This window comes from Osmerus mordax, chromosome 21, assembly GCF_038355195.1.
Source record: "Osmerus mordax isolate fOsmMor3 chromosome 21, fOsmMor3.pri, whole genome shotgun sequence".
Classification (NCBI taxonomy): Eukaryota; Metazoa; Chordata; class Actinopteri; order Osmeriformes; family Osmeridae; genus Osmerus; species Osmerus mordax.
The window spans coordinates 9,487,073-9,508,244 of record NC_090070.1 but is presented as its reverse complement, the minus strand read 5'-3'; the positions used below and the strand labels follow the sequence as shown (position 1 = coordinate 9,508,244).

The following is a 21,172-nucleotide window of genomic DNA, read 5'->3' as shown; positions in this document are numbered from 1 at the left end:
TAAGACATGAAGCCCCTGCAATGATTGCCTTCTTTAGACCTCTTTCTCCCCATCCATTTTCTCAAGGAACCCAACTGACAAATTCTATTCCAAGTTAAATATGCAATGAAATCTGACTCCATTACACAGGTGAAGAGTTGTCATGAAATGTCTACATCAATAACCTGTGCCAAAGTGAGATAGTGTTGAATATGTAATTAACTTCAAGGTAGAGGTGGCTGGCCGATGTTAGTATTGTGTTCTGTATGATTAAACATTTGACAAGTGTTTGCAATTTTACAAATCAGCATCTATAGCTTTCTCTACATGTGAAAAGATGCCATTACAAATCGATGACAATCATTACAATATAATTTAAAACCTCATTTGAGTCCAGTTTTTTTTCTTCTTTTAAATGCACAAGTGCTATAATCAGAAACGGCACCACAGAATTGGATTAAACAAATATTTTATGGAAGATAAAACAAGAAATGTCATGCTCCAGGACTCCATGTTTGTCAGCATGTCGAAAAGATTATCTCCATGACATAGCTGTCTGTACAGCAGCTGGGTCCGGAGACTAATCTCATATACTGGTCAGTTGTGTACACACACACACTTTTATATAAAAGAGGTTTAGAGCCAAGAACCAGGGAAGATTTTCTTAAATGTTTAAAATCATGTTTCAAAGGCTAACAAGAACCTTTTACCGTGAAAACCTACTGAGGCCTATGAATTTGGATCTTTCAAATGGCCATCCAGCCATCCATTTTCATACATGTAAATTATAAAATCAATGTATCATTTGTTAATAGCTTAAATGTGTGAACAAACCATTCAAACTTACCATCATGTCCGCCTGGTGGACTTAAAAAAAAAAATACTTAAGAACAGCATGTTCCAAAATGTGCGTGCTGCAAATATGATACGATAATGACTTGGCTAGGATTCAAGCAGTTGCATAATTTTGCAAGGTCATTATGCTACTTCCTGGTTAAGCAGGAAGAAATGCCCATCACTGTAGGACACATTGCCAGTGCTTTTATCAGACACTTGTCCTTTACATCTGCAGTCAATAAAAATAGTTTTGTAATATGGTTCTGTTGTCAGACATCTGAATTCTGTTCCTGCATGAAGGAGAAACAAACACTAAACAAGTAATGGCAAACATTGACAGTTTCTTAAGTGGGAATGAGTAAATAAAAAAAGTACAGTCAAAATATACAAAGTCAGAATGACAAAGTGTAACAATAGGAGGTAGACTTTCAAACTTAAACTGCAACTGATATATGAGAAACTGCCCCCCCCAATCCTTGTGTGAACGCACCATCCTCCTGCTTGAGTTTGACAAACGTTCTTGCATCCTACAGCCAGCCATGTGCATGGAGAAGGACCATCTCCTAAGGGGTTCAAATCATAGGCTTGGTTAAACAAATATTTTGGTTTTACAATGTTGGATATACTGTCAAATCAGTCGAGTGGTGGTGATGTCCCAAGACACATTTGATGTCCCACACTTCTTGACCGTTTCTGGATGAAAATGTTTTGTGTGCAGTATCATACATGAGCATCAAACTGTGTACATGCTCACACCTGCAACTGCAAGGGCAGACCTGCGTCTCCCCTGTTCTAGTGTAGGTCCACCAGGGGCGAGCTGTAGCATACTGCCACAAAGGCTAAACTGGCTTCCTCCCAGGACCAGACATACAGTCAAACGTTGTTTGTAAATCGAGACTGGCGTATGTCACGCATGGTGCCAAGCTTCAAGGTAAGGTAACAAATGAAAGCAACGTACATACCCATGTTGTCCAATTAGTTAGCTCTATGCTAGGAGACAGGGGTAGCCCACATCTCCGAGACATGCGAGCTTGGTCTTGAAGTCCACGTCCCAATGGGCCAGTCTTGTCTCTTCACATCCAGGCTCTCTTGAATTGCTGTCACACCCACAAACACTGCAAGATAAACATGGCAGCCACGATTTTATGAACGAACTGATTTAGTGCTTTAGCGCCATCTGCTGGGACAAACTCCACGGTTCCAATCGACAATTAGGCACAATATAACGCAAGGTCAGAGCAAAAGCATGTTCGCTTTGCAATAGTCTGTCAAATTAACTAAGTTATCTGCACGTTGGACACTATTTACATATAAAGACGAGTTGTATGATGATTGTAAGATTTTCTTACCACAATACTTATCCTTAAATTTCTGCTTGGAAGTCGATACATCTGCGAAACCTCACTCGCAGCCCTCCGACTGGCCAGTCTATACTGTTCGTTGTTTGCCAACTTCTTTTGTCTTTAATCTAACCAATGAGATTAGACCTCGTTAACAAGCAAGGTGGTCGCAGGTAATTATAGCCTACTAATTGTTTGTGTTAGTCTTCTGCTATGATACCAGAAAACAAACATTCAAAGGAAGAAGTTGGAAAGTTCTTTATGTACATTTGTCTTTCTGCTTTCCTCGATTATATAGACTTTGTTAAAACTTGTTAAAACTAACCAAGACACATTTTATAAATTTGATCCTTGGGGTTGGGCAGACACCTGTGAACATCATCACCCTGCTCCACTATAACCAGGACCTCAAGCATGTAGCCAGAGAAGGCTGTTTCCTCAGAGAACCACGATGGCCGCCCTATAGCTGCTTCTAAGCACAAAGCGAGAAAGGGAGGAGGCCTTCAGGTTTATGTGGTCTCGTGAGAGCTTTCAGGAGAGGGAGAGGAAAGAAAGCAAAACACGTCAATTGTCTTCTCGGTTACTCTCACATAAAGATACGTATTAAATGACGGCGTGGCACTAAAGTATCCTGTCTTTGTGTGTTTCTATTCAAAAGCCAACACTGCTGCCAGAGACAACAATGAAGGCAGCAGCCCAGAGTGCTCAACAGCCACTGCTGTGAAGAGGGAAGTTCACTCAGAAGTTCCGCCCTCCTCTGGTTCTGCATCGAATCTCATTTATTTCCACTCCTACCCTCCACGACCTCTTAGGAGTAAACTAATAAAATAAAAAAATCCTGCATTCTATATGATTTCTTGTCATTTTCAACAACACCCCACCACCTTTTCAAGTGATATGTGAGGCTTCATAAGACCAAGCATTTGACACAGTGATATGCAGTATCTGGGTACACCCTTTTGAGGATGAATTTAACTTCTGCTTTCATCCATGTCACATTTGCCACATACCCATGTTCCTATTTTGTTAAAATGAGCTTTGCTAATTCCATGTCTTACAACAGGCAACATACTATATATTATTCTAAAATAATATCCATCTATTTCGCCGATAATCTGAGCAAACAGAGTTGACAACTGACCCTCGTACATTACAATACTGAGGGGCTGGCCAGCCACTAAACCTGAATGACTAAATGATACGCATCATCCTAACACTAAAGTAATTGCGTGAGACAGACAGTATGGCCAAGAGAATAATTGCGTGAGACAGGATCCAACATCGTTAAGGCTCTGCTAGATGACAGGAAACCACACACCTAACTTCCTCTGAGAGTTGCTGGTAACCCAGTAAGCGTGCATTGAAATGACAAGCAGACGGATTCACGGACAGACAAGGGGTGTGTGTGTGCTGTGTCCAGGGTGTCGTTTGTTGATCAAGTCCAGATGGACGGGACGAGGTGTGTCCAGGTGCAGATGTGGACGTCCGCTCTGCTGCTTGTCCTGAGTCAGCTCGTCCAAAGAGGTAAACATGGACACAGCAAAATTGGAGATTGAAATTGGAGATACAAGTGGCATGATCGAAGATATGCAGGAAACTAGTATTGAAAGTGTACCGTAAAGTACTAAATTATTCTGTAAATGTGTTCTCACGTCTATTTTCAGAGTCGTGCGACAAGGTTGTCTGTTCATAATTATAGAAAGGGCTAACTTAAAAAAACAGTTGTCAGTTACTACTCCCTATTATGTAAATAACGTTTTATGCAGTAGACTGTGTGTAGACTCTCTTCAAGTCCTGATCCCAGGAAATCTATTTCCTTCACCTACACCAATGATATCAAGGAGTTAATGCAAGTGGGGCATTCATGATCTGATATCAGAGGCAAGAAAACTGGACAATCTTTGAGACCATAAAAGAGGATTAAAATATATGCAGGAATGGCTATGACTCACATTGTACAATGAACATTCTAGAATTAGAATCTCCACGGTAAATCTTCTTTCCTCTTCTCTTAATATAACCCTTCGTCTCCCAACATCTCCCCCCTCCATCCAGGCCAGACAGAGGTCCTTGTCCAGGTGCAACCTGGTCCTATCTACCGCGTGATCGACCACCCCCTTTCCATCTCCTGTAACGCGAGCGGCTTTGCCCGAGAGGCAGACTTCCAGTTCTTATTCTTCAATCCCAATAGGCCCGACCGGGAGATCAACGTCATCAGCACAAAGGACCCAGGCTTTGCCTACTCCATGTTCATGCAGCGTGTGAAAAATAAGGACATAACTCTGGAGCGCCTGTCCGCCACCTCGGCCCTGTTCCACATCACGAAGCTGCAGGACTCAGACAATGGTGTGTACGAGTGTCATTCCCCCAGCCAGGATGATGTCTACTTTGGCACGTACTCTGCAAAGATTACTGTGAAGGGTAAGGATGGATGCAACTTCTCTGGTCTTATCGTTCGTCTTCGGGGCACAATGATTGTCAGCCGCTTTTCCCTGCTCTGCCTGTATCACCTGACTGTATCACCTGACTGTATCACCTGACTTGAATTATCACAGAAACTTCTGTGTCGTCTAATCCATGTGATCTAAGTTAAATCACCAGAGAACTTTATTAATTATTTCCCTGGTGTATTCATCTAATTAAATGATCATATCTAATTAAATAAATCTGTTCATTATCAGTAGGCGATAGACCACATCCACATCTGTATTCCTACCAGTACGGCAGGGATTCCATTTTGACATCCAGGTCTCTTATTTTCCCTCCACAGTGATGGAGAACACCTTAACTATCTCCTCCATGAACCTTGCCTCCATGACTCTCTCCGAGGGCGACGCCCTCTCCCTGCAATGCCTCGCCTCCTCCAACACGGTCCAGCACACCCACCTGTCCCTCACCTGGTACCTCCAAGGACACGGAGAGGCCTCACCCACTCCCATCATCTCCCTGAACCGGGATTTGATGGTGAGTCCAGGGGTGCGGTTTGAGGGGCGCTACCAGGCTGGTTTGGTTGGTCTGGAGAAGGTAGGGGAGGCCACCTATAGGCTGAGGATGGCCCAGCTGCAGGTGTCTGACACAGGAAGCATCTACTGCCAGGCCCAGGAGTGGATCCAGGAACCTGACCGCAGCTGGTATGCTATCACACAGAAGGACGCCGAGAAGACTGCCCTGGAAGTCAAAGCAAAAGGTGAGAAACGTTTATGTGAACTCGTCGACTGAGAATTTCCACGCTTGAGTGTTTTCTTACCTGCTCTAGATTTCTGAGATTGTTTCCGGCTGTGCTTCAAGCCTTTTTTGGTTTGGTTTCCCTTCTATTACATCCGGTCCAAAGCAACGTATTAGACAACTGATGATTCATTTCCTGTTTCTCAGAGGTTACCACAACCCAGGGCTCTGTGGCGGTGCATGTTTCCACACCGCAGACGGAGCTGCAGGAAGGGGAGGAGCTGGCGCTGCACTGCAGGGTGGAGGTTCAGGGCCAGGCGGCCCACTTCTTCTCCCTGTCCTGGTCCAGAGACGGGGTGGAGCTGGCCCGCATCGGCCCCACCGGGGTGCTGACGATCGGGCCAGAATACCACGGGCGGCAGAGTGGCGGGGAGCTGAGGGCCACACGGACTGGCGAGAGAGAACACCTGCTCACCTTGCGGCCAGTCAGAGCCCAGGACCAGGGCAGTTACCTGTGTAGGGTGTGGGCGGAGAAAGAAGATGGGAGTGGTGTCTTCACCAAGGGTGCCAGTCAGGATTCCAGCGTACAGCCAATCACCATCTCAGCAACACGTGAGTTTGTAGAATTTGAGCATTGTGTTCTATCAGTGTTGCTCTTAGTCGTGCATATTGATGTTCTTTCCCTCACAAAGACACACACCTACAACCTTCCAACTTTCTAGCACATGCTCGCATGTACACATACACACACGCACACGCATACACACACATACACACACACAAACAAAGCCCATAATGAAGAAACACTCAACGCTTTCCTTCCTGTGCTGACAGAAAGTGGATTGTCTGTTGCCATGGTGACCAATGACGAAAGCGTCAATGAAGGTGACAGGCTACAGCTCATCTGCAGAGTGACGGGGTTCAAAGGTCGTCTGTCAGTCTCCTGGCAACACAGGTCAACCACAACCAACCCCTTCACTGATGTCATCACCCTGAGCCAAGAAGGGGTGATGCAGACAGGGGTTGAGTTTGGGCAGCGTGGCGTCAGCGCTTTGCGTCCGACACAGTCTGACTTCACTCTCCAGCTGAGCGACGTCAAACCCGGCGACGCGGGCCTGTACCAGTGCACAGTGTCAGAGTGGACCACCGAAACCAACGGCAACGCCAAGAAAACCCACAGCCAATCCCAACAGTGCACTGTGTCGGTCACTCCCATAGGTAAGACAAGTGTTGGAGACTCGAAACATCTCATTTATCAACACTATCAACTCTCATGAAATGTGTCGAGGGTGTGGTTCTCATGTCACCACCATCCACCCTCACTAAGTCCTCCTCCGTGTCCCTCCTAGAGGCCATGTTGAAAGTGAAGCTCTACAGCAGAGACATGTCGGTGGCAGAAGGGAGCAGTGCGGAGCTGCAGTGTCTGGTCAGAGGACCCCGTCTGCCCGTCACCCTCACCTGGAGCCATCAGCATGCCGACGCGTCGTCACCGGATACCATCCTCACAGTGGCGCACAATAATGACATCACCTGGCGAGGGGACCAGAGCAGCTACCAGCTGAGGACGGAGACCAAGTCGGATTCAGTGCTGTATGTGTTGCGCATTGAAGCGGCGAGCCAAAGGGAGGCAGGCCGGTACCAGTGTTTGATCTCTGCCTTTCTGCAGAAGACCCACAGAAAGCAACTGCCCTCGAATGTTTTGGGGTTTAATGTTCAGCGCCCAGGTAAGACAGGGCCGGGGGGACCAATGTCACACCATGGCTCTGTGAGGGACGACAGATTCGGTCATTTCTCACACGACCCCTTTCTCCAATCCCCTCTCCCATTCTCCCTCTCCTCTCTTACCCTCTATCTACTCTCCACTTTCTCCTTTCCTCCTCCCTCAGTCAGCAAACTCTCTCTGGCTGTGACACCTGCCTCCCAGGAACACCCTGTCAACACAGACGTCCAGATGACATGCTCTGCCCTCGGTGCGACCTCAGAATCTTCCCGGCTGGCTGTCACCTGGTTGGTCGAGGCGACGGCGGGAACGAACCAAACCCTCCTCAGCTCTGACCGTGATGGCGTGGTTACGCTGGGGACATCAGAGGGCATGGGGTCCAGGCAGCCAATCAGCATGCAGAGAGGCAAGATGAGTTTTGAGCTGACCATACGGCAGGCCAGGATCGGGGACTGTGGGCGGTACCACTGTGTGGTGACAGAGTGGCTTCAGGATCCTCACAACCAATGGTACGAGTTGGTCCCTCCCTCCTCCGCTGTCACCGAGCTCCTGGTAAAAGAGACAGGTGAGACATTGAGGAAATAATAACAATCCCATTTATGACACGCCCTGGATTGTTGTGTTTGACGGGAAATACAGACGTTTGCTGTACATGATTTTGAGTGTCGTGTGTCGCCACCAGAGAGTGACTTCCGAGTGGACCAGAACGATCTTCAGCTGCAGGTGAGAGAGGGGCAAGACGTGGAGCTGACCTGCACCCTGACCTCAGGGGCGTCCGACCCCGTCCATCTGTACGCCCTCACCTGGTTCCACACCGGCGCTCTCCCCTCCGCTGCCAGAGTCCCTCTGGTTGTGCTCGAGCACAGCGGGGCGTTGAGGTACCCGGGGAACCACCAGAGGACAAGGGCGCTGCACTTCTCCAGGCCCAGTGAGAGCAGCTTCCGCTTAGGGTGGAGGAGGGCGGCGGAGGAGGACAGTGGAGCCTACGCCTGCCAGGTGGAGCAGTACCAGCTCAACACCGAGGGTGGTTGGGAGATTAGGGCCTCTGACACATCAGGCACCACCAACCTCACTGTGCAACGCCCAGGTACGTTTTACATCTCACAAATACAGCTAAACAATGCAATGATGCAATAATACACAATCATAGTAAACCATTTCAACTAGGAACTCGAATGTGTACACTAATCTGTGGTCTGTGCGTGTATGTATATGTCTAGAGAGTAATCTGCAAGTGCTGAAACAGGATCGTCACCTCAACCTGACCACGAAACCGACGGATTTCGACATCAGCTGTAACATGACCTCACGCACAAGCCAAACCTCTGAGCTGCAGGTCACATGGTTTTGGCGGCGGGCCACAGGGGGAGAAGGGGACGCCGCTCTCCCCATCTACCGAGCTCACCGAAACTTCACCCTGCACAACCTGGAGACGCACGGCCGTCACCTGAGTTTGGGCCGACCGTCCCCCTCCCTCTACGCCCTGGCTGTCACCGCGGCGGCCCAATCGGACAGCGGCGTGTACCACTGCGAGGTGGAGGAATGGCTGCAGTCTCCGTCACTCACCTGGAGGAGAGTGGCACAGGACAGGTCTGGAGATCTGACCGTCAGCGTGCATGCGGAAGGTACACACACACACACACACAACCACACACAACCACACACACACAAACATCCAGACAATGCCTTCCAAATCCACCTGATCGCTGAACTTCCCCCTCTGTCTTCAGGAGCTGTGCAGCCGGTCTCGGGACCAGAGGGCCTATCGGGGACCATACTGGGCGGGCTGTTATCCGTTCTCTGTGTGCTGGCCTTGGTAGTTGTAGTTTTAGCATGGAGGCTGAAGAAGGGACAGCCACAATCCAGAAACAAGAAGCAGGCCAACTCTCTGTGGGCAGAGGAAAAGCCACTAAAGCTCCAGACAGTAGACCTAGACTGTCTACCTGGACCAGAAGACCTAGACTGTCTACCTGGACCAGAAGACCTAGACTGTCTACCTGGACCAGAAGACCTAGACTGAGCGCGAGCAGAAGGGACACAGACAGGAGTGTCTCCATCCAGCGATCACCGTGTTCAGTGTTGGAGAGGAGAAATACAGGAAGTCATACTGAGACTGTGTTAGAATAAACGTCTTTAGTTAGAAGACGCTTGTATCCAAGCAATGTACAGTTCAGGGTTTTTTTATTTTTTACCTCTTGAACCTCTTGATATGCAGTCATATGCTGTAATCACTTAGCTCTACCCCCCTTGTGATCTACCCCCCTTGTGATCTACCCCCCTTGTGATCTACCCCCCTCGTGAGGACATGCTGTGGCAGACCCAGACCCAGAGACAACTTTACATGAATGTGTTTTTCAGTGTTCATAGATTCTGTAAGTGAGGATTTCCCTTGATTTCTAAATATTTTCCACATTAAATTTGCCTGTTTTATTTTGTAATAAACATTGCTCAAAATATTTATTGTTGGAATCCTGTTCTAGATCTGTTCTGATTTTGTGTTTGCGTGTGTGTTCCCTACAAGTTTCACAGTGTCTGTGCATGAGACAAACCACTTTGTTGTCAGACAGAAGGTTGTGGGTTTTCTGCTGACGTGTGATTGCCCCAGACATCTTCTGCAGTCCTGTGGTCTGAAAAGATCATCAAATGTTGCAACAGATAGAAAGACAGACACACGCGCACGCACACAAAATGTACAACACACACACACACATTCTTTTTGGTGTCTGAAAGGTCAGCTTTGAAAGATCAGTAAAACAGCTCTCTCTAGTGGTAAGCAAAAGGTTGTGTGTTATGCTTTTATGGATATTTCCTTGCCGAGACGCTCACCTCAGGCTGCAGTACGTCCACAACAGACACTAGATGTCCACCACGCACTGCAAATGGGCTTGGGAAGCGGCGCGTTGCAGGAAGGCGATTCCATCATCAGCACGGGGGCAGGTCTCTTCTAACTGCAGCGACAGCGACACGAAAGGTCTGTCCAACCGTGTGCAAAGTCAAGTGATGACGCCAAACACATCGAGTTCAATGTCGATGAAAGACCGACACATTATCTTTGAAGGCGTTAAGCTAAGGCTGTGTTTGACACCCCTATACCGAGTACTTAGAACCCCGAAGGATGCTGACATAGAACCTTGAGCGACTGCTCTTTATGCTCACCTTGACATATAGGTTACTGTATATTTCTTCATGTAGCAGACTTTTTTATTCAAAGAGATGTACAAATTGTCCATGTAGGAGTTACGACGTTCATCAAGGACCAGGAGGGCACAGTTATAACAGTACATGAATCTGAGAAAAATGTCACTTCATGAAGTTACAGGAAGACATGAGAAATGTGAAATACTGAAATGTGCAACAGGTGTGTCAGTGCTGACAGAATCCTCAGCAGAGGAAGTGGTGGTTTTGTCAGAGAGATTGAGAACCTGGTCGACAGGAAAGACTGCATGCTTCAACAGGAAACTGAGCCCAGCGGTATCTGAACCAAAACACCCACAGCAGAATCTGAGCCATTTTATGTTTAAGATCACTCATAGACATTGATGTTTTCTGTTTATGCTCACAAAGCACACAGAGAATGGTTTAACTGTTTGATAGGTTTTATGTGAATTGTAGAAGTAAGTGTACTGTACAATTAGAAAGGAATAAAAAGATACATGACAACCAAAAGGTGTAAAATCTCTGAAGGGCTCACCGATGGTCATATTCAAACATGAGATGTCGTGATAGAATTATTTTAAAATAGAAAACACAGAAAAGGGCTGTAAAACTAAACACTGACTGTCAAAAGGATATTTAGGCCATGCTTTGAGCTTCAATTATGTCTGATGAGGTCAGTTCAACAACCACCTCCTCTTTTTTGCTCATCCTGTCTCACTTTTGAATCATCTCAATAAAAACTGTTAAGCTTGACTTCCGTCGCGGGTGAAAAGTACTGGCATGGTAAGATAGCCTATTGTAACACTAATCCTTGGTGTGGATAGTTTTTGTCCCATTTGTCATAAAATGGTTAAAAAGAATTCTGAAAAGAGTTTGTAACGAGTTTGAAACGTGGTGACAACAGTGTGCAAACTGTTATGTGTGAGAGGGTGTGTAACACATCCGGCAACTAACACACACACTCACACACACACACACACACACGTTGTCAGATGATATTTCCCCACACAGGAAGCCAGAGACGCACGTTAGGACCTGGCTCTGCATCGTGTTGCCTAGGCAGACTGATCACAAGTCCTCTCGTGGGTTAATGTCAGGTTTTCAGTTGCTCGGGTGTAAATCTGGCTAAGGAAAGAGACAGGAGTATTCACAGGCATGTTGGGGAGCATGCGTATTTTCACATAGCTGTTTCTTGACACGTTTCCGTCCTTGAATCCATCACTGAGCACAGCTGCGACGTCGTACAGTTCCTCGTTCCCAAATCGTAAATGGGAACCAACAAGGACACCGATTTTGAGCAAGCAACCCCACAGCGGCCTAATGAGATGGGGTCTGCCGAAACGGACAAAGACCCCCCGACCGAACCCAATCAAGTCCCTCCCGCTGAGGACAACGACCCGCTCAACACGTACAAATGGCACACTGGCGCCAAGGCGACCGCCGACGGGGCCAAAGGGGAAGCTGGAGGCACGTCAGCGACCACGACGCCACTCGAGAGAGTGGAGAAGAGCTGCACCAACAAATGGGGTAAAATGCAGAACTGGCGCAAAGCCCTGAGCGAGGATACCGGAGACAGGGCCTCGACCGCAACCGGACGAGGAGGAAACAGCGAAGGGCCCAAGACGGAGAAGTCCACCGCGGGCAAAGGGAAGAACCCCTTCCGGAGAGCTCTGTCAGAACCTCCCGGGTCCCTCTTCTCGGCTCTGTCTTCTTCCGCCTCCGCCGGCGGCGCGGCGTCCGGCTCCGGCCAGGCTTCCGGGGAGACGGCGGGGTCCTCCTCCATGGACGTCCCGCCACAGAGGGGCGGGGGAGGGGCTCTCTTCAGGAAGTACCTGAGGACCGTCTCCCAGAAACTGAAGAGGCCCAGGCTTCAGAGTCGAGGTAGCACCCCGACACTGCAGCCAGGTGAGGGGCTAGAAGTTGTGTTTGACGTGTCTTGTGTCTCAATGTGAGAGGTTTTGACTGGGCACACACTTACGTTTAACTTAGAGTCACAAAAGGGTTTCTGGTACAGTGCACAGATGGTACAAATGCACACACATCTCTCTCTATTTCTGGATAAAAATGCGACCTCTCATAAGCAGTATATATGAATTTAAAATGGATGTGGATCACGTAACGCTTACAGCAGTGCTCTCCATGTTGAACCACGTTCTATATATTCATAACAGATAATAATGATTGATTTTTGGGGGGCTTTAACGCCAGGTCATCTTGTCAACCAGAAAAGACTGGTGGACTTAAATAGGGTTTGAGTGAAATCTACAAGAAAATGTTAGAGAGTCTTGAATTACTCTAAAGCGACCAAACTATGCATTCTCTTCAAGGAGTAGTCTAATTGTAAAAAGCTTTATAAAGATCCTCAAAAAAGGACACAGAAAAGGATATTTAACCTTGATTCTTCTTAGTAAAAGGAAGTATGTTGTATTGAAAGAGAACACATACCACAAAAAAACTGAACAGGATGTGAGAGAGGTCTAGGGTTCTGCAGTTGGAAGGAGGAAGATAGTATCACAACAGTGCTGGAAGGTCAAGCTATGGGAGTGGCCATGCGCTGTTGCAGATAACGCCATCATGCCATAATTACTCAGAATGAAAAACAACAGAGGATCAGCATGTGCCCTCGATTGGTCTATCCCTCAGATAGAGGATTGAATGCTTTCATGTTTCACTCCATATAAACACACACTGACGCACCGTGCGTGGTCTTACAGTCGTTCTTGTCAACACAAAACATGGTGTCAAATCACCACAACCAACTGTATATTTCTGTTCTTATTGTGTGCATGCATGTGTGTGCGTGCATGTGTGTGCATGCATGTGTGTGCGTGCATGTGTGTAGATGCAGGTGAGGCAGCAGCAGCCTCTGTCCCAGTGGAGCTGCCCAGGCTGTCATGGGTCCCCCCCCAGGAGGTGCCCCTGTGGGACATCAGCCACTGTGTCCTGGAGGACGGCCAGATCCTCATCAGCCCGGAGGATGAGGTGAGCATTCCACCAATACACACTACAACAAGGAGTCAGGTGGCTGAGCGGTTAGGGAATCGGGCTGGTAATCAGAAGGTTGCCGGTTCAATTCTGGCTGTGTGAAATGACGTTGTGTCCTTGGGCAAGGCACTTCACCCTACTTGCCTCGGGGAGAATGTCCCTGTACGCTCTGGATAAGAGCGTCTGCTAAATGACTACATGTAAATGTACACTCCCTCCCTAACCTCTTACCATCATCATCATCATCATCATAGGCCTTGCCAGCATCACTAATATAACAACCTGTGTAACAAGAACTGAACACACACACACACACACACAGAGAAGCCCTGCAGTGCATAGTAATGGTTTACACCATGTCCAACTAACCAGTGAGACATGCACTTGACAAATGAAAGAAAAAGCCTTCCTCAGCTTGTAGAGGACACGCAGATGGCCTTTCTCTAAGCGGCGTGCGTCTCTGTGTCTTTCTCCTCGCTCCTGCTCCTCGCTCCTGCTCCTCACCATCCCAGCCTGTGATGTGGACCCGCAACAGAGTGAGCAGCTGCCTGTCCAACGCCAGCATGCAGAACCTGACGGACATCAGCACCGGTCAGACGCTTGTCATATCACAGACACGTGTGTTAATAACATGGAGACATGTATGTTACTGTCACAGGCACACATGTTACTATCGTGGCCATAAGTGTGTTCACGACATAGACACACATGCACCACTGTCACAGACAAATGTCTGCTGCCGTCATAGACACACGCTGTTAACGTAGGATTGACGCATGTTACTATCGTGGACACGTGTGTTCAATTGGTTTACAACGATTACACAGGAATATCCAACGAGAGTCAAAGAGTGCCTTGAAAAATGTGTATCAGATGTGTAAAAGCCATCGATGGTCTAAAATTACAACGTAATTAGCTGGTAGAGACAGACGGACACGCAGAGGAAATAGCTGACGCGATTATGCGTGCGTGTAGCTTTCAAATTGCTTCCTCAAAATGTTGAGATGGGAGATAGCATCATGCCTGGGTGTTCCAGCAGACTGGTCCGAGCCGGTTGAGAGAAAGCACAGCTCTCTGTGCGTCCCGTGCGTCCCATGCTGGTCCTCCACTGGTCCTCATCGATCAGGGCAAACTCGGGGAGGTTCGTTTGAGAGGAGGAGGAGTGGTGGTGGTGGGGGGGGTTGGGGGTTAGAGGTCGTCCTCTGAGTGTGAGAGGCGAGGGTCGTTGTTTCGGCTGGACCTACACGGCCCTGGAGGGTTTGACTTGGAGAGGTGGAGCATGAGACAGGGCCTGTGCTCGGACGTGTCGTAGAGATCACAGGGGCCGCTGGGTCCACAGAACACTGTTTCAGATGAGGGGCTTCAGACGATGGCTGGTGTGTGGAGGACCTCTGGGTGAGCGGAAAAGTCCTGTTTTAGAAGAACGTTATTGATCTATTGTGAGAGTGGGACATTTCATGAGATTGTCAGAACGTCATTACACAGATCTAATGTTATTTACTATTATATTTACTATTATTTAATCATATTACGTTTGGATTTGACTTAAGTAGAGAAAGCAACAGACATATGATTCAGGCAGGTGTGATCCTGGAGGTCCTAAAGGGGTTAATGGGGTTTTCTGTTACTAGCGCATTTTCATCTCTGTAGTGAAAGCTGTGAGTCTCCTGTGCGTCGCCGTGGCACCAGCTTGTTATAGCTGCAGAAGCCACATCCTTGTCTTGATGTGCGACGAGGCTCAGTTATCAACAGATTTTGATCACAACTAAATATCTTTCTGACTGGATATGCTATGAGAGCAGCTAACTGTTTTGCATGCATTCAATTGTACGCATTGTAAAAATGAAGTATGTTATTCATCTTTTAGCAGAGCTTAAGGCTGACCATGGCCCTATTAGAAATCGAGTAAATAGGAAATGTACTGCACTTCCCATTGTGGTTTTAAAATGTGCAATTGCTAAGTGAGTCAAAGAACTCTCTTCTACAGAAAAACACGTATGCACAAGTAGATGAAAGTGTTCAAAAACTTGATTTACTACACGAAGCAAGACTAAACAGATAATGAATAAATACAATTCCACATACAAGTGAGCTATACCATGTGAATTTATCTGAATTTAAAACGCTAACGATGTATTATCTTTTGACTTACAGAATGCAGCCCTGACAACGTGGGCCCTGCTGGTGGGCCCAGACTGAAAAACCAAGATGGCGGAGTGAGGGTATGGGATAACATCAAGCCCACTCAAGCTCCATACATGACGATACACAACATCTTTGTTTACTGCAGGCCTGACTACTGACCAGGTCTTCGACGTCATCTTTACTTTTCATTCCCTCATCCAAACATCACCGCTCTCTCTTTTTCCAACCTTCAGGCCTTAATCAAACGACGTCTTGAAGGCCGAACGAAACGGAGCAACAGTAGCACTCAGTTGAACACCCTCGAGTTAAACAAGGGAAAGAGGTATGCTGGCATGACTCACTGGTAGGCAGGAAGGATGGGTCATCAGGAAGGATGGATGGTTGACTTTACGGTAGCTCCAAATCCACAGAAGGACATTTCCCCCCCCAAAAAGCTCAACATTTGGAACTTTTTTTGCCCAATTCTTTTTCCTTCATCACACCATCCATTTCACATGCCTGAACTAACCATGGAACGGGCTCGTTAGAATGTACCGTATACAAAATGGTCACCGGCTGTTCACAGTGAATTGAACAAAGTGGGCTTTTTAGTGTCTTGAAATTGATTTGTTTTGAATCTGCTTCGTGTTTCCCCCAGGGTCTATGGGTCCCGGGAGTCAGTGTCTATCCCAGTCAGTGCTGCAGGGAGCCTGGACCTGAGTGCAGACACCAGCACCGTCATAAGACCTGTCCACAGCTCCATTCTAGGGGAAAAGTACTGCTTTGAGGTGGGACTTGACCTTTGACCTTGACCTTTGACCTTGACCTTGACCTTGACCTTTGACCGTATGTTTACACCCCAAGATCCCGCAAGTTAAACCTTCCTGTTATAGTTAGAGTTTGCTCATTGCTCAATGCTGTCACACTAGGTTATAAACTCAGAGAACAATCACTGTTTTGGATGCACCTCTGCCGCTGAGAGAGACCGCTGGATTGAAGACCTCAGGAGGGCTGCCCAGCCCAATAAGGTAAAACCAAATATTTCAGAACGGAAATTTTTGATGTCGGTTACATACCATAACAAGTTGTAAAGTAAGTGATCTCATTCCAAAACGTTTGTGCCTACCAGGACAACGTTGAACGAACAGAGAACTCCCTCAGTCTGTGGGTGAACGAGGCCAAGGATCTGCCCGCCAAGCGACGCTACTACTGCGAGCTGCACCTGGACGGCACTCTGTTCGCCCGCACCAGCAGCCGATCCGTGGGCAAGTCTGCCAACCGCTCAAACCCGGCTGGGGATGGCTCTGCTGGGGCTTCCAGTAGCGGACAAGGGGGTGGAGTGACCGGAGGCTGCCAGCTATTCTGGGGCGAGTTCTTCGAGCTAGATAACCTTCCCACGTTCTCCCAGATCATCTTGCATCTCTTCCGTGACGAGGACCCCAAGAAAAAGCGCCACTCCCGGGACGAGGCTAGCCTGCACCCCATCGGCAGCGTGGCCATATCCCTGGCTGACATCCGTGGGAGGACCTACCAGGAAAAGTGGCACCCGATCATTCCCTACAAGGCGTCAGGCACGGGAGGGGCCAAGGAGCAACTGGGGCCTCAGGCTTCACTCCGAGTCAAGGCCCGCTTTCAGAACCTGCAAGTGCTGCCCATCGAGAAGTACAAGGAGTTTGCGGAGTTCGTGACAGTGGACTACTTGGGAATGTGCGGTAGTTTGGAGCCTCTGCTCACCGTCAAGGAGAAGGAGGAGCTGGCGGGGGCGCTGGTGCATGTCCTTCAGAGCATCGGCATGGCCAAGGTACACCAAGCCAAGAGGGCACCAGAGGGCTCAGACATCAGCCTGACCTGCACATGCACAGCCACCTGTAGTCCCTCTTAGAGGCATTTAAAATGAATGACCATAAAAAATAAAGGTCTCTAGGAAACTAGATTGCACATGACGAGCGTCATGTTCCTCATCTGTATGAACCTTTGTTTGCTCTGATAAAAGCTCTCACAGTCCTGTGTTTGCGTTTCAGGAGTTTCTGATAGCGCTGGGCGGTGCGGAGGTGAAGCGTCTCGGAGAGAAGGAGGCTCTGATCTTCAGGGAGAACACTCTGGCCACCAAGGCCATTGACGAGTACATGAAACTGGTTGGCCAGAAGTACCTCCTTGATACCCTTGGTAGGGATGCCGTGTGGTCTCATCTCTTGGAAAGAAAAACGTTTTAGGTGTATCTCTCCATCCTTGTGACTTTGGTCAATTGTTGAAAATCTGTTATGACACTGATTAATACGGTGCTCTCTGTTAGAAAGGGAGGACAGGCAAGTTCATGACCCTTCCTCCTTTCTCTCTGACTCCCTCTCTCCCTTTCTTCCTCCCCCCATCCCTGCAGGAGACTTCATCACCCGCCTGTATGCTTCAGTGGAGAGCTGTGAGGTCGACCCTCGTAAATGTCCCGCCACCGACCTGCCGATCAACCAAAGGCACCTGAAAGAGAGCTGCGAGGAGGTGGTGCAGAAGATCACCGAGATGCACGGGTAAGCAAGACAGCGGGGCCGTTTTCCACTGAAAGAGACGATCCGCGACAGAAATGTGACGAACAGTTTCTTCCTCTTTCTTCCTTCTCTCTTGACGCAGGTCGTTCCCCGAAGAGCTGAACCGGATCTTCTCCAGCTGGGTGGAGTTGTGCAAGGACAAGGGACGACCTGAGATTGGCCAGCGCCTCATATCCTCTTCGTTGTTTCTCCGCTTCCTGTGTCCGGCCGTCCTAAGCCCCTCCCTGTTTGGGCTGATGCAGCCCTACCCTGAGCCGGCCACCCTCCGCACCCTCACCCTCACCGCTAAAGTCATCCAGAACCTGGCCAACTTCACCTTGTGAGTGTGTCTTTCTTACCCTCGGTAGTTAAGCTTATCTCGTCAGGCTTAATAGACTAGAAAACATCCTTCTGTCAAGAGGTGAGGAGGCCAACAGCCTGTGTGTGAAGAACTGGCATGATATGCCTCAGTTTCGCAGAGTCCCTAATCTCCATGCCTATCACCAACCCATTCTGTTTCGATGCAGGTTTGGTGAGAAGGAAGAATACATGCTCTTCATGAACGACTTTCTCCAGGAGCACTGGGAGAAGATGCGAGCTTTCCTTCAGACAGTGTCCAACCCAGACGGAGACATCCCAATGACTTCCTTCGATGGTTACGTGGACCTTCCCCTGCGTCTGGCGGTCCTCCACGGCTTGCTGGTCGACATCATATCCCAGATGAAGCCGGTAGGCCAAGTCACATGCGAGCCTTGACTTGCCCGAATACTTTGTGTAGAGCCTAAGTCATTACAAGACCGCTACAAGAGAGCCTGTGGGTTTTTTTGGTACTTTAAGTGGCGGCTGACATGGTGATTTCTTTTTTCAGGACACAATAGACAAACTCCATCCTCTGCCTTCAATTCTGAACCAAATTACAGAATCCCTGGGCCCTAATGCTCCACGGATCACAGTTACAAGGTGAGAAGCTCCATCCTTCTAATATGTACATCGAATGTATTCGCGTGTGTTATTCATACGTGTTAATGCACTGTCTTGTATACATTTTAAGCTGGTCTCCTCTTTTTCTCATAGCCACACAGGGACATCAAAACCAACGTACGTACCCCCTAAAGACCTGGAAAAGTACAGTCCTCTCCACACCTCCCTCCAGCAGCTGCCCATCGACCAGAAGAGCAGCCAGGGGAAAGATGGGTCCGAGAGGGGCACGAGAGACAGAAGGAGCGTCCGGGACAGGAAGCCAGTGTCCAGGACGCAGAGTGCCCCGCACAGGAGACCAGCGCAACCCAAACAGCCCCAGAAGAGACAGATCAGCACCGAGGATCTGACCGTTGAAGACGCACCGACTGAGCAGGACACGGGGGCAAATCCTCCACTTGATATCTCATCGCCACAAAGTGTGAGTTGTGTGAGGAGGAAGAGGCCTAATAGCCGTTCTTTTATCCTTTCCCCCCCAAAATGTGTTAAATACCACCCAATCTGTCGTGCATAAGGGTACGTAGTGATGCTTTGGGTCCACTTGCATAATATGGACATGTTATGTCCAGTAGATGTAGTTCCACAATGTCATTGTCACCCACCAAAGTAATTGGGTGCTTGGAAAGGTTGACTTCTAAAAGGTGACCCTTGTCTTGTTTCAGAGTGTCAGTGTGAAGCAACCACCTGCTCCAGTGCCATGGATCAAAGACAACCAGCACAAGGAGACACACAAGATGAAGGCAGAACAGGAGCAGGTCAGCCTACTGGACAAGGTAAGGCTCGTTAGGTTCTCCCAGTACAGCAGATTTGTCTTTTTGACTGAGATTTTGTGTATTGGAAAATAAAAATTATTTTGACATGATCTTAATTTTGCAGCATATAGTAAGTACAGCAGATAATCAAGGATCAGAAGTGCATAGTTTAAACAGTATTGCAGTGATTAGAGCCAAGGAATGGTCAGTATTATTCCAGATATAGAGCAACAATAACATCTCTCTAACTTTTCAATATTGCACATGTCGGACGGTAGTACCGAGCGAACCTAAATACTGCTATCCTGACATTTTTGCTGTGCATGACATGACCGAATCCCGATTTTACCCAGCATGCAGAGGAGCTGTCAGAGCTCCGCCTAGGGGTGGAGCAAGTAACAGAGCGTGAGCTGGAGATGGCCAAGCGCTTGGAGGACTTCATTGTCCAGAGCCAAGACCAGAATGCAATGCTGCAGGCCGAGGTCAGTGAGCTGCGGAACCTGCTGACTGTCCGTGAGGAACAGCTTGCCAGCGCCACCTTCAGGTGAGGCATTCAAATAAGACAAGCAATTTTGAGTAATCAGGGAGTCAGGTGGCTGAGCGGTGAGGGAGTCGGACTAGTAATCCGAAGGTTGCCAGTTCGATTCCCGGTCATGCCAACTGACGTTGTGTCCTTGGGCAAGGCACTTCACCCAACTTGCCTCGGGGGAATGTCCCTGTACTTACTGTAAGTCGCTCTGGATAAGAGCGTCTGCTAAATGACTAAATGTAAATGTAATCGCAAAACTGACGGGCAGTCTGTGTTTAAACGTTGCACTGTTATTGACTATTTGGCTTTTATTTTTCTGTTGGGCCAAAGACTTGGGGTGATTGAAGAGGAGAGAGAGGAGGATGAGAGGAAGCTTAATGTTGCCGTGGCAGCAGCTGAACGGTTGAATGTACTGGTAAGACAGAACTTTAGTAGAATCGACATGTTCCGTCAGCATAGAAGAGAGTCCTGCTACACAAATACTGATAGCAGCAAACATGACCTGAAGATAATAAAAGAAGGATCTTGGTGTTGTTGTGTTCCCAGGAGGAGCAGTTTGCAGATTTGCTGAAGGATCTCCATGAGCACAGCGGTCAGAACAACATTCAACTGCCATGACACACATCATCAACTGAACTGAAAATGATGACACTGGGTGTTAAATGGATTTAACTTTCAGCTATTCTTGGCTGAATGCTTCACAAATGATGTTGAATTCATAATTTGTAATCATATGAGGCACCTTTTGTTTATTTTGTTCAGTGTAAACATTGAGGTTCATTAAAGGTAGTTAATTGTGTGATAGAATTCCAATCTCTGTCAAGCATGAATTACATGCACCCTAATATTTCATTAATTGTTACCAGCTCCATCATTTCGTGAATGCAAAAAACAGTTTGACGTTTTTATGTGTCATTTCAAAATGTAGACTGCATTCACACTCGTTCCACATTCATATCAGTGAATACAATGAACACACGGATGGGCTGTTTTAATAAACTTTGTGCTAACCGCCCTGTCAATTTCGCTACAAGTGACCTTGTACTTTTATTTCGGTGGGTTTCTAGTCTTTACTGAGTGTAACCGAT

The 21,172-nt window shown here is 47.9% G+C and overlaps 2 protein-coding genes and 1 long non-coding RNA gene across 4 annotated transcripts; 2 read left to right on the top strand and 1 right to left on the bottom strand.

The window, feature by feature from the left end:
* Positions 1-431: 431 nt before the first annotated feature.
* Positions 432-3,594, bottom strand: LOC136965531 (uncharacterized). The gene is made up of 4 exons (XR_010879308.1): positions 3,475-3,594; positions 2,166-2,684; positions 1,779-1,931; positions 432-1,379 (listed from the first exon to the last, which is right to left on the bottom strand). It is a non-coding gene; the product is annotated as an uncharacterized lncRNA (long non-coding RNA).
* Positions 3,499-9,489, top strand: LOC136965530 (immunoglobulin superfamily member 3-like). The gene is made up of 10 exons (XM_067259708.1): positions 3,499-3,680; positions 4,212-4,577; positions 4,927-5,343; positions 5,529-5,933; positions 6,156-6,539; positions 6,671-7,045; positions 7,208-7,606; positions 7,724-8,128; positions 8,262-8,666; positions 8,772-9,489. Exons 1-10 carry the CDS (start codon positions 3,602-3,604, stop codon positions 9,059-9,061), a joined length of 3,525 nt encoding a protein of 1,174 aa, XP_067115809.1. The 5' UTR covers positions 3,499-3,601; the 3' UTR covers positions 9,062-9,489.
* A 1,797-nt stretch (positions 9,490-11,286) lies between these two features.
* On the top strand, positions 11,287-20,883 carry rasal3 (RAS protein activator like 3). 2 transcript variants are annotated; one of them, XM_067259446.1, is made up of 18 exons: positions 11,287-12,102; positions 13,046-13,179; positions 13,695-13,773; positions 15,337-15,404; positions 15,561-15,649; positions 15,965-16,094; positions 16,236-16,334; positions 16,436-17,107; positions 17,328-17,472; positions 17,684-17,828; positions 17,929-18,165; positions 18,353-18,554; positions 18,694-18,785; positions 18,900-19,224; positions 19,466-19,576; positions 19,909-20,099; positions 20,415-20,499; positions 20,631-20,883. In XM_067259446.1, exons 1-18 carry the CDS (start codon positions 11,466-11,468, stop codon positions 20,700-20,702), a joined length of 3,513 nt encoding a protein of 1,170 aa, XP_067115547.1. In that variant the 5' UTR covers positions 11,287-11,465; the 3' UTR covers positions 20,703-20,883. The 2 variants fall into 2 exon arrangements, with proteins under 2 accessions (XP_067115547.1, XP_067115546.1); XM_067259445.1 differs by having other exon boundaries at positions 13,040-13,179.
* The last annotated feature ends 289 nt before the right edge of the window (positions 20,884-21,172 follow it).

Bases quoted from the DNA above. Each gene is read 5' to 3' on its own strand.
- rasal3 (XM_067259445.1), top strand. From the start codon at position 11,466: ATGGGAACCAACAAGGACACCGATTTTGAGCAAGCAACCCCACAGCGG. The intron at 17,829-17,928 runs GTAAGCAAGACA...CTCTTGACGCAG, and splicing joins AAGATCACCGAGATGCACGG to GTCGTTCCCCGAAGAGCTGA. The intron at 18,786-18,899 runs GTGAGAAGCTCC...TTTTTCTCATAG, and splicing joins CCACGGATCACAGTTACAAG to CCACACAGGGACATCAAAAC.
- LOC136965530 (XM_067259708.1), top strand. From the start codon at position 3,602: ATGGACGGGACGAGGTGTGTCCAGGTGCAGATGTGGACGTCCGCTCTG. The intron at 7,607-7,723 runs GTGAGACATTGA...TGTCGCCACCAG, and splicing joins GCTCCTGGTAAAAGAGACAG to AGAGTGACTTCCGAGTGGAC. The intron at 8,667-8,771 runs GTACACACACAC...CTCTGTCTTCAG, and splicing joins CGTCAGCGTGCATGCGGAAG to GAGCTGTGCAGCCGGTCTCG.